The sequence below is a fragment of the Vipera ursinii genome, assembly GCF_947247035.1.
Source record: "Vipera ursinii genome assembly, chromosome: 1".
NCBI classification, from domain to species: Eukaryota; Metazoa; Chordata; class Lepidosauria; order Squamata; family Viperidae; genus Vipera; species Vipera ursinii.
The window spans coordinates 313,037,619-313,050,347 of NC_139512.1; the positions used below are offsets into that span (position 1 = coordinate 313,037,619).

A 12,729-nucleotide genomic window follows, 5' to 3' on the forward strand; every position below is an offset into this window, starting at 1 on the left:
CTTTGACAAATGAACTTATCTGCAACTAGATCACATGTTGCTTTCTCTATAGATAATGTAAGGTGTACCCCAAAATACAATTGCTTGAATGCTATGAATCATTAAGAAGAAATGAGCAAATCTGCTTCATTATTGTGTTTTGTGTTTCTGTGTACATAATGTTCTGTACCAGCCTGCTACCGGCCCTGCAGAAAAGGCAGGGACAACCCCTTTACAAACGGCAAGAGGCTGGAACTAAGCCTGCCAAATTTATTAACATAAAACAGAGCAAAACAAGACACGAACCATGAAACAGGAGCTATTCAAGCGGTTGCCTTCAGCAAACCAGCCCTCCCATGCATTCCCCTTTTATACAGTTCAGGGCGTGGCTTCTCTCTGCCTCCTTCCGAGGTGCCCCATTGCCTTCCTCTGTTTACTCCTGATTGACTGCCTCCTGCGTCGGGCGTCCTTGAACAGGGCCAGCTGTGGGTCATCTTCATCCACACTGTCAGGCTCACACAGCTGGGTCTGCGTCGTGACCAGGTGGGAGAGGCCTGGCTGAGGGCTCTCATCAGCAAGCTCTCCAGCCCCCTCAGCAAGCTCTTCAACATCCCCCTCCTCCTCCTCTGAGTTGTCCGACCCAACTGCCGAACCCACAGGCTGACCCTGAATCACAACACATAACAAGTTCTCTAGTTACTTATAAGAACCAAAACTTTAATAATGACAACTCCCTTTTTCTTTTAAAAGACTACAAATGAAGTTGTCCTGGCAGTAGCTTTCCATCCGACTGATAAAGATACAATAATAACATCTGGCAAATCTCATATCTTTTTCTGGACTTGGAGTACAAATTCATTAACAAGGAAACAAGGAATATTTGGGGTAAGAATCTTTATATTGGCCAAATTTCCTGAAGTTGTAAATTAGAATTTTTGAAGTATTACATTGATTGCATTATATTCTTCCCAAGAAAGCCTTACTTTCTTCTTCATAATAACTCTTCTTCATAATAATTCTTACTCATAAATTAGGAGATTTAATGGCATGTAATGTGTGCATGTGTGTATATTATGTATATGTACATATGTGTGCGTGTTTGTGTATATGTGTGAATACACCCACACCCATAAACATGTATATATAGACACGCATAAATATATTTGTATGTATGTTAACATGTTCTAATAAGATAATATACCAAGCCCCAACCCCAGTAAACCTGTCTGAATTGAAGTTACTTGCCTGTGTTTGCATGTATAGTTGTTCACAGAGAAAGCTTTAAATATATTCTGTTGTTTTTCAGAAATACGACAAACCCAAATTTGTTCAATGCTTAGCATTTTTAGGAAATGGAGAAGTTCTCACTGGTGATTCAGGTGGGATATTGCTTATATGGAGCAAAACTACTGTAGAAGGCACATCAGGAAAAGGATCAAAAGGTAACATACTTATTCTTACAGATTTGCAATAGTGGCGAATAACTGTAGCTCAGGTGTAGGGTCCAAATGTTTCTTTACCAGGGTAGGTAACATCTTCAGTGTTTAGGGGATGTCAGTGTCAGTGTTCTGTTTATAAAGGCTTCGGGTTTGGGGGTGTTAAATGAAGGTCTTGTGATGGGTCAGGTAGGAGTCATCAGTGAGAAGCTTGTGATGGGTCTTGTGATAGAGAGATTACATCAGGTCAGGGTCATTGGGAGGTGAACTGCTGGTGGAGGGTCTTGTGTGGATTGATTGAGGGTCGGTGCTGTCTTGCTGGATGTGTGGCTGATTTGGGTTTTGAGGGATTCGTAAGCTGGTTGTAGGTCAATGTGTCTGTTGATGGAATTGCTTGTGGAGTGTCAGGCTTTGATGAACTCACGAGCATGGCAGGTGGTAGTGTGGCCGATGATTTTAGTGTTGCTCCAATCAAACTGGTGTTTGGTGTGGGTAGAGATTAAGGATTTGGGATTGTGGCGTTTGACTGGCAGCTGGTGTTCATGGATCCTGTTTTTTAATTGATGTGATGCTTGCCTCACATAGAATTAGTTGAAATCATTACAGTCTATTTTGTAGATTACATTGTTTCTTTCATTCTTTGGTATCTTGTCTTTGTTTCTGGATAATTCCTGGTGGAGTGTGGCTGTGGGTTTGTTGGGCTTTTGTAATTCTTAGGTGTTAGACAATTCTGGCTGTCATTTATGAGACCCCTTTTGTGTATGGTAGGGTTAGTTTTTGCACTCTGCCAGGAACTATCCATAACCAAAGACAAGATACCGAAGGATGAAAGAAACAATTTAATCTACAAAATAGACTTTAATGATTACAACCAATTCTACGTGGGACAAACATCACATCAATTAAAAACCAGGATCCACAAATGCCAGCTGGCAAATCCATAATCTCTACCCACACCGACACCAAACAACACCAGTTCGATTGGAGCAACACTAAAATCATCGGCCAACTACCACACGCCATGCTTGTGAGTTCATCGAAACCTGGCATTCCACAAGCAATTCCATCAACAGGCACATCGACCTACAACCAGCTTACGAACCCCTCAGAATCCAAATCGACAAAACAGCTAGCCAGAGACAGCACCAACCCTCAACCAACCCACGAAAAAACCCCTCCCCCTCCCACCAGCAGTTCACCTCCCAATGACCCTGACCTGATGTAACCTCCCTATTACAAGACCCATCACAAACTTCTCACTGATGACTCATACCTGACCTATCACCTCACTTGACACACCCACACTTGAACACTGACGCTGACATCCTCTAAACTCCAGTGAAGATGTTACCCAGCCTGGTAATGAAACGTTCAGAAACTAACCCACAAGATCAGAGAACGAACCTTCACTCTCATCTTACAGATTTATCTATATCATGAAAATATTTCAAGTTTAATAAAATGCAACCAATATTGGAGATCAAATAAGGTAGGTTCCTGAGAACGCAGATGGCATATGTTTTTAACAAAACTATTAATACATATATAATACTATACTATACTAAATTTTATCAATCTTTAGTTTTTCATGGCTAGTTTTTCAATTGAATGTACGTGGAAAAAAAATTTAAAACCCTGCTGAGCATTTTAGATGAATTTTGTTCCAAGTTTTAAATTTCTCAGCAAACCTTTCTCTTCTAGTTTTAAGCAAAATATCTAGAACAAACTGAAATATAATTGAGTATTTCAGAATCAGGGTATATAAAAAGAACACTAGAATTAGCTTTTAAAACTTGCTGCCACTATGGGTTAAAATCTATTTCTAATGGTGTTTACATGCTCCTTTAAAATCCAGAAATTCTGAAGATGTTCTTTGCCACTGAGTATCTGTTGCTGGGAAATAGAGCAATAAAACTGTTGCCTTTAGTCCTGCTCGTGGATTTCCTGACAGCATTTTATTTTGATTGCTATAAGAAATGGGATCTTTGATTAGCTGTATCATTACGACTTTTCCAATATGGCTATTCATAATTATCAACTGATGGAAAATATATATGAACAGATAATATAACTTGCTATTATAGCTGATCGGGATTTAAAATAAGAAATGGGCATGAACAATGCAAAGTTTCTAACTTAACACATGGGTCATAACATCGGATAAAATATTTTCACAGAATGCTGTTTATTCTAAGCTTGGTTGTTTTTATCCAACTGTTTCAGTATCCAAACTAGGTAACATCATCAATGCTAGTAACGGGTGGAGTTTGCTCTTAGTTTATATTCTACTGTATACAAATATTCTTCTTTATCAATAGTAATTATCATATGAATAAATGCTTGAAAGAAAGAGAAAAATATGTAGAATTTTTGCAATTCTTAACCAATCATCAAATTGTCCAGTCATCAAATACTGGAACCAAACCTTGTTTTAATTTTAATGTTCTGACTTTTAAGTTAAATACACTTTAGAGGTTATATTTCATTTCAATTTAAATTTTCAGAAACTAATTATTATTAGCAACCAGGAAAATGTATGTCTGGCACTGCCAAGGTAGTTCTTAAACCCAAAGATAATTATTTTCTTTGGCAGCTAATTAAAATGCTGGGTTGTAAATAGGCATGCCAGAAAAAACAGTTCCAGTACATGACATTTTAACTGCAAATGTATATTTTCAGTGAACTTTGTTTCTAAAGAAAATACTAATGTAAAAGCATAATTATATCATGCAGAGTGCATTTAATATAACTGAAAAGCAAATAATACTTTACTATATACAGCAAAAATTTTACAATGGAAACATTAATATTTAAATAGATCCAGGTTTTGTTGAGTTGGCTTTTTTATGACTTATGGGTCTTGTTGTATTTACCAAAGGATTAATAAAGATTTGTTTCAAAGTATGTCTTATTGCATATATCTAGAAAAAATGCATATATCTTTGTAAAGATAGTCTAAATGAAATATGCGTTTTGCACTTTACTTGGGTTTTTACACCAAATTTTAAAGTTAAGCATAAATTTGGTTTTTAATTTGTGTTCTAGAACGGATGATAACTGATTTACTATGACTGGAACATGACCTTTTAAATATTAATGTTAAAGTTTAATGTTACTCAGAGGTTTCTAAATATAAATATTTATACAAAACATTATATGCAAATCCTTTATGCACTAATCCTTTTTTATATCTTACATTTAATTCTAGCTAAACCAGCCCACTTCTTGATTGTTTTATACTGATGTTAAAATTAGAAGTTTGTTAGATACGAACACTGAAAAGAAAAACTGAATTGAGATAATTCAGAACAAATATTTACTTTAATCAAAGTTGGTTAACACCATATGGTTAGTGACTGAAATCCAAAGTTAGCCTGGGTATTAAGTTAGATATAAAGTAAGTGTGTCCAAAATCTGGATCTTTAAATTGGCTTCTGTGGGTTTTTAGAAGTTAGTAGTAATTTGTGGCTATAAAATCTCAGTTTATTTTCTTTACAAGTACATAGGTTTGAAAAAAGTGAATATATGTGAAAAGACACTAAAGAGGGAGCTAACAACAACAGAGGTTAACCCCATCTCTTCCATCTAGAGGGCAGGACACAAAACATCTTCCTATCTTGTAGAGGAATTTTCTTCTCTCCCTTTTCAGGCTTTAGTTGAGCTGTGGAGCAAACTAAGCACCATTCCTTACAGGAAGGGATGAGGCAAGCATTGGCATCATGTTTGACCACATTAAAGCCAAACTGAGGACTTCTACACACACACATACCCACAAATTAGTAATTAGGTGACACCAGGTCCTGCAATTTTCTGATGACCTCAAAGAGCTAGAAAATGCACCACACAACATCATCAGCAATAGCCCTCTGATGGCAGGATACATTGATGCAATGAACATGAATTTGGGTGGATTCCAGAAGACAATGGAAGATTGGGGGGGCTGATTGCCGTGATTCATGGGGTTGCAAAAATTGGGCACGACTTAGCAACTGAACAGTAATTTAAATCTTTCCTATTGGTTTCTTCTTTGGTGACCAAGAATATAATTGAATTTACTGTGAAGTATATTTTTGATCATGGAAAGACTTTACAGTCCCCATGCAGAAGAGGGCAAAACCAGTTCAGAGAGAATTCAAATGACCAAGAGTAAATTTTCTAAATACTTTCCTTTGGTTTATTAATTATTAGGTATTATTCTTCCAGTTTTCTTTATTCTCGCCATTGGCATTTTTTTTTGTTAAGGTGAATTAACAATGAAGATATTGAGTTACACTCTTTACTAGTTAGCACTTGCAGCTATTGGGTGGCGTTTCTTTTATAAGTTAGGATCAGGAGCTGCCTTTTCCCTAAAATAGGTGAAATTCCTCTTCGATCCATCTTTTAGTAATCAGAAAGACCAACTATGTTTTTTATGTTTTCCTTAGGTAAATTTGAGCAAGTCTTTAGAATTATTATTATTATTTATTAAAATATAACCCCCCCAGTCCAGAAGACTATTAAAATTTCACATTTTCAAAAACTTTCTCTAGACTAACAGAAGTAGTCATTAGTAGCTCAATTTTCTTTTTCTTTTTTTAATTTACACATGTACATCTATCCATGGACCCTCCTGATTCTTTCTCCTTTTATTAAAAAATCAGTCAAGTTAATTTTTAATATAAGGAGGCTATCATGTAGCAATTAAAAGTGTTCAGATATAGTTTGGCCAGACTGAAGAAATGCTGCCTTTGTTCAGCTTGAAATTCCACCCTCCTTCAAACATCTTATTGATACACATAGCACTAATTATTTCTTATTTCTCTACATAATCTTTTAAGCTGGTTGGCAAATATGCTGTATTGGCACTGTACTATTTCTTATATGATTATAGGTGTGTATCAAATCAGCAAACAAATCAAAGCTCACGATGGCAGTGTGTTCACACTCTGTCAAATGAGGAATGGAATGCTGCTAACTGGAGGTGGGAAGGATAGAAAAATCATTTTGTGGGATCATGACTTGAATGCTGAAAGGGAAATAGAGGTAAGAAAAATAATGGGAAACTGTACTTTTGAGCTGAGATGAGGGGAGCTGAAGAGCAGGCACTAATTAAGATTTCAAAAGTACCAATCAATTTCTGTCCTTTTTATTATTCACATAATTACAGTATTGATTTTTATCCTGTTCTCCTTCAGAGTAGCTCAAAAAACCTTAGAGGATCCATCTGCTCTCTTCATAGTACTCATATTAAGCATGTTAAGCTGAATGTTCAGGTTATAGTAAGAATCATGACAACTATTTTCATTTTGTGTCTATTTAAATTTGTCTTCTATGTCCTAATCTTCTTTGCACAATTAACATAGTATTTATTTGCACAAGTATTTCTGAGTTATCTTTCAAGCAAGAAGAATTCCAGATCAGTTTGCAATTCAAGACTTGAAAATAAATTTCAAAAACTTAAAAAATCAGGAAGCGCTAAATTAAAAATAAATGAGAAAAATATTAAATGAAAGCAAAATTATTTAGCCCCGTGAAACCAAATGCACAAAAATCTGCATAAATGCTAGGTCAGTGATAAAAAATGGCTAAATACAGCTGATATATCTTTTTATACAGATTGCAAGACTTCAAGTAAATCCATATAGCTTGCTTTGCTCTCTTAATAGGTGAAGATTAGAAGATTCCTCTTCTGCAGGAATGTGGGATAAATTGCCATCTCATTCGTATAGGAAAAATCTATAGCTTTCAGTATTATCTTACATACGGGACACAATACAATTAATATAATTATGTTCTTTTGCATTAGTTTTAGGTAATGAAATTAAGTAATTTATTAGGTACAGTAACTTGACATCTTTATGCAGAAAGCAAGACACACAATATGGATTTATTTGACGTTTTGTAATCTGTATGCCTTATGCTGGTTTTGCAACATTTCATAACTTGGGGCGGGGTTATGTCTTAACTTCGAATGGTTGCTAAGTGAACTGTCATAACTTGAGGATTACCTATAATCAGCTAGTGAGGTAGGTTTTACTAGCTGCAATGATAGTTAGCACTATTTTGTGCTTGTAGTAGTGAAATTTGAAATTAATTTCCATCTTCCCTGAAATAAGACTGGATGGGAAACAGGGATTGTAACAGGGAAAACGACATTAAAATGTTATTTTTAAGAAATGCATATTTATCACTCAAATCATATAATATACACCACTCATGTTTTTGAAAAGAGGAAATTTAAAATAAGAAAGGTAACAAAAGGTTAATGATAGAAAAATTGAATCTATTTGAGATTTGTTGTGGCCTTCAGTATTTTAGAGTATTATTATGCTTTGTAATCTATACAGTGGATTTCAAGGAAATATGATTTTCATAGGTTCCTGATCAGTATGGGACAATAAGAGCTGTGGCAGAAGGCAAAGCTGATCAATTTATTCTTGGGACATCAAGGAATTTTATTTTGCGTGGAACATTTAATGATGGTTTTCAAGTGGAAGTACAGGTGTGTCCCTTTCTTCTCTTTGAATTTATAGATAATAGATCTGTTTTGTTTGCTATATAATTATGGATATCTGTCCATTCATTAACATTGTTTTTTTAGGGCCACACAGATGAACTCTGGGGCCTGGGAACACATCCGTTCAAAGACCTGTTCTTAACTTGTGCTCAAGATCGTCAAGTTTGTATGTGGAATTCAGTGGACCACACTCTTGAATGGACCAGGCTACTAGATGTATGTGCCTCATCCTCAATTAGAATACTAGCCATAGTTATGGGATGTTTTCTAAGTAGAGATTCCATGTTAAGAGAAAATCAAACAGTAGGGTTGTTGTTGGTTTTTTTGCAACAACAGCATAATTTCCATTTTTTTTTTAAAAAAAGTTTTGATTTAATACATCTTATTTTACATAGAAAGCGAGGAGTTGAAAACTTCACTGCGTCATTACCATGTCACTGCAGCTTTTGAAACATTTTTTTAAAAATGCAGCCCCAGGCTGAAGAAGTTTGCCCATGTCTGGTCTATAAGTCAGAAATAAAGTATAAGCTTTGCAAGGATGGTCATTCTTCAGTATCTTAAGTTAACAAGATTTAGCAGTGAGGGATGGCCACAATTTATGCCTGAAGAACCACAGGGGCGGGGGGGGGGGGTTGAATAATGCTGGTCTAGCTAGAAAAACTTGCTGACAATGATCCTACAATGATGCAAAATGTGTCTTAGAGTAATCAGTTATTTAAGCTGGGATGAATGGCAGTATTTTGCTAAGTTATTAGATGCCATTAAAATGATTCATAAGTTGCCTTGGTATTGATCCCTAAATTAGTTTTAGTAAATTTTGATGTGATATTCAGATTGCACAGTTATATACTTTGTTTAAAATCATAAGGTTAAAATCAGTATAGTATAATGAGCCTTATGCTGCACATATGTGGAGTAATTTCAGAGCATATGGCTTCATAAACTTGAACTGTGGGATTCCTCCAATTTACTTCTCTTAATCCAGGTGAGACAGGCCAGTGAAAATTGGCTGTGTAAATATTATTCAATTTTAACTTACATCATAAGATCAACATGTGTCTTTCAGGAACCAGGACATTGTGCTGACTTCCATCCAAGTGGAACAGTGGTAGCGATAGGAACACACTCAGGAAGGTAAAAATGTTGTAATGCTTTTCTTCAGGCAAAAGCAAATATAATTTGGAAATAATATAATTCTGGAAATTATTCTCTGTTTGATAGTGATTTACTGTTGTTGCTTTTAATTTAGTTAGCATATTTGTGTCTTCCATTATGGAATTCAAAGCGGGTTATGGGATTCATGGTTAATTAATTACCCATTCAGGCATTGATCATATTCAAGCCTGCTTAGCTGGAACAAGTGGATTGTATCATAATGTCATCAAGTTATGAGGCAAAGCACCTATTCTTCTAATATCACTAAGTCAGGGGTCCCAACCTATGTGGTGTGGCCCACTACTGGGCTGGGCCTATTCACAAATGGGCCGCATGAATGGTGGTCCAGCTTGCACAGCCCCATTCATGCAGGCCCCAGTGCTCGCAGCCTCACTCGTGCTCGCAGCGGCCACTGGTGCTTGCAGCTGTACTCATGCGAGCGGCATGTGTGTGCACCACTGCTTAAACTGATTAACTTTTGTGCGTGTGCACCTGCCCCTCCCACAAAAACCATCTACCTCTGCCCTCACGCCAGGCCACCAACCTGGAAAGGTTAGGGAACGCTGCACTGTGACAATTTTTAGAAACCTGAACAGTATGATCAGTGGTGAAAGATTGATTAATTGATCACCAAAATCAAGAAAGACTCAGTGTTTTATATCCTGAGAAATGAATTCAGCAACTTCTGAAAGGCTTCAAATTGTTAATTCCTGCATGAAAGAAAGAGCGTCCAGAAGGAAGATTTTTTTTCCAAAAAGTACTAGAAATGAACAAGTGCATTCATATTTATGAGTAAACAAATAAAATGCATTCCTATGTACTGTCATAGTACATATGCTTTCTTGATGGTGGGGTAATTAATTCATATATGTTTTGGAGTTATAAAGTTTCCAAAACATTTTATAGTAATAAAAAAATAAGCCTGTTCATAATTCTGTGAAGGTATAGTGTTCAGTAGCCGAGTAGAATAGAGGAACTGTTTGCTAAAGATATTGGGAAAAGAATATAGTGAGGAAGAAATCTCATATAGAGTGTACCAAAAGTCAGGAGCCATAGGCCAATCACAGTATATTGTATTTCTTTCAGCTTTCTTTATTTCAGCTACTGTATTAGGAATGTTCAAAGGTCCTGCCCCAAATGAGTATAGGATTTCTTAGAAGAAAATGCTAACCGATTCAAACGTTACGTTTTCTAGTCTAGAGACTGCCTTGCATGGGAATAGTGTTACTCACATTTTATCATTAAGAAAGTTTAGGTAGTAGACTGATATAGGTAGTTCTCGACTTACGACCATCTGTTTAACAAAAGTTCAAGTTGCAATGGCCTTGGAAAAATGATTTATGAACCATCTTCGACAACCACCCCAACAATCGTGATCACAATTTGGGCGATTGAGAACTGACTTACGTTTATGACAGTTGCAGTGTGTTGCCGTTACACAATCACTGTTCGTGACTTTCTCAGCCAGCTTCTGATAAAGTCAATTGAGGAAGTTGGATTCACTTAATGACCATGTGATTCACTTAATGACTTCAGTGATTTGCTTAACCTCAGTGATTTGCTTATCAGCCATGGTAAAAATAGGCATAAAGTCTGGTCCAGTTATGTGATGCTTCGCTTTACAATTGCACCAACTTATGATGAAAATTCCTGTTCCAATCATGGTCCTACGTTGAGGACTAAGTGTACATGTCTGGGGTACATTTCAGAATTTAGGTGTACACTGTTCTAATTTTCTTTTATTTTCATTAGCACAACTCTTAGCATGTGTTTCTTTATTCCAAATGAACCAGAAACTTCAAAATCAATGGCAGTTGTGTGTCATCTGGTTTGTATGTTTGTTAAAGAGTATTTGCATGCTGTAAAAACAGTTTAACATCATACCAGGTGATTCCCAGGGGGAGGGCGTTCTCTGTGAGTGCGCCCGCCCTTTGGAACGAACTGCCAATGGAGCTTCGGACTGCCCCCAACCTTCGCTCTTTTCGCCGGGACTTAAAAACCTGGTTGTTCGAATTGTCTGGCCTGGACTGAGGGATTTTAAATTTTAAAGTATTTAATTAAATTATATTAAATTATATTAAATTAATTTTAAAATTTTAATTTTATTGTTATTAGGAATTGTGGGTCTGTACTAATTTAATTCCATTTCATTCTTTTTTGTACTGTTTTAATTGCCCTGTGAACCGCCCTGAGTCCTTTGGGAATAGGGTGGTATATAAATTCAACTAATAAATAAAATACCTGCTTGGAGTTACTCAAGATACAATGCAGATAGCACAACAAAGGGGTTTAATAATTTTGGTAATATTTAAAAAAGGAAAAGGAAGATAATTTGAGTAAAATTTGAGTATAATTTTCTATTGTCATTTTACTAGCTGTAGTACTGAATTGCCCAAAATAGAAATCCCTTCCCTCCCCTTTCCCTCTTCTCCTCTCCCCTTCTGTGATAATATTCATTGCTCTATAAAGAAAACATTTCAGCTGTTTTTCCACTACTTCCATTCATTTTACATAGCAGATCCACTAATTGTGGTAGTATGTTGAATTCTTTTAATTTTTATACTTTTCATGTGGTCCCTTAACCACAAACTGGTTTTAGTCATTTGAGTAGGCTGTTTTCCAAGTGCCTGTTCTTTAAGATTTCAGATTTTTTTTTAAGTAGTAAGTAGTAGTAGTAGTAGTAATAGGTTTCTACAAGATGAGCTTAACATTGGCCTTTCACAGCTTTGCTGTGATTTTAGTATTGCACAAGATTATAGGCAGTGCTGTCTGTCAGTATTAGTAGATAAAGTCATAGGCCTAAGAAAAGTGGAATTGAATTATCTGATATTGTTTAGGTGTACTTTTGAATTCTCACAGTACAAAAAGTAGTGACTCCCCCCCCATCATAGTTACTTAAAATCCCATTTGGAGTAGCCTGACACATAGGAGCTGTGGTTACAGTAATTTTCTTTGTGCAAGAAGATCATCCATAAGAATGCAAATAAAGTATTTTTTCCCTCTATAGATTTTTCTTTTCTTTTTTCTTTTTAGTACCAGCATAGATTCACAATATAGCAAACAGGTTCTTGTTACTAGAGCAACTTAGTAATCCAGTCTGAAGGACAAAATTTTATTTGGGATGTTTGTGGCAGCCCATCTGGCATATTCTAAGAACTCCGAGATTTGAGGAAAATATTTTAAAATATTCCCAGTAAATACAACTACATGTACATCCATGGAAATCTTGTTCATTAAAAAATCTGTATCACTGCAGAGCCCTGTTTCTTAGTTTGGAAGCTGATATGTTATAGCAATAGCAATAGCACTTAGACTTATATACCACTTCACAGCACTTTATAGCCCTCTCTAAGCAGTGTACAGAGTCAGTATATTGCCCCCAACAATCTGGCTCCCCATTTTACTGACCTCGGAAGGATGAAAGGCTGAGTCAACCTTGAGCCGGTGAGAATCTAACTGCCAAACTGCTGGCAGCCAGCAGTTAGCAGAAGTAGCCTGCAGTACTGCATTCTAACCACTGCGTCACCACGGCTCCATTGTTAAGAGAAACATCCTTATCTTTCATGATGTCTAAGAATAGCACAGTCATCTTTCCTAAAATTAATTCATTTTTGCTGCCCATTGTCCTAAGAAGGCAAAATTATCTTCCACTTTAGTTTTGTT

General features: G+C 36.2%; 1 protein-coding gene across 2 annotated transcripts in view; it reads left to right on the forward strand.

The window, feature by feature from the left end:
- Window positions 1-12,729, forward strand: part of EML4 (EMAP like 4) — a 157,322-nt gene that overhangs the window by 122,475 nt on the left and 22,118 nt on the right. For both annotated transcript variants that reach the window (XM_083361946.1, XM_083361945.1), the window contains exons 12-17: window positions 730-864; window positions 1,286-1,421; window positions 6,286-6,437; window positions 7,771-7,896; window positions 7,996-8,127; window positions 8,978-9,045. In XM_083361946.1, coding sequence (XP_083218072.1) covers window positions 730-864; window positions 1,286-1,421; window positions 6,286-6,437; window positions 7,771-7,896; window positions 7,996-8,127; window positions 8,978-9,045 — 749 coding nt within the window. The remainder of the gene's footprint in view (window positions 1-729; window positions 865-1,285; window positions 1,422-6,285; window positions 6,438-7,770; window positions 7,897-7,995; window positions 8,128-8,977; window positions 9,046-12,729) is intronic.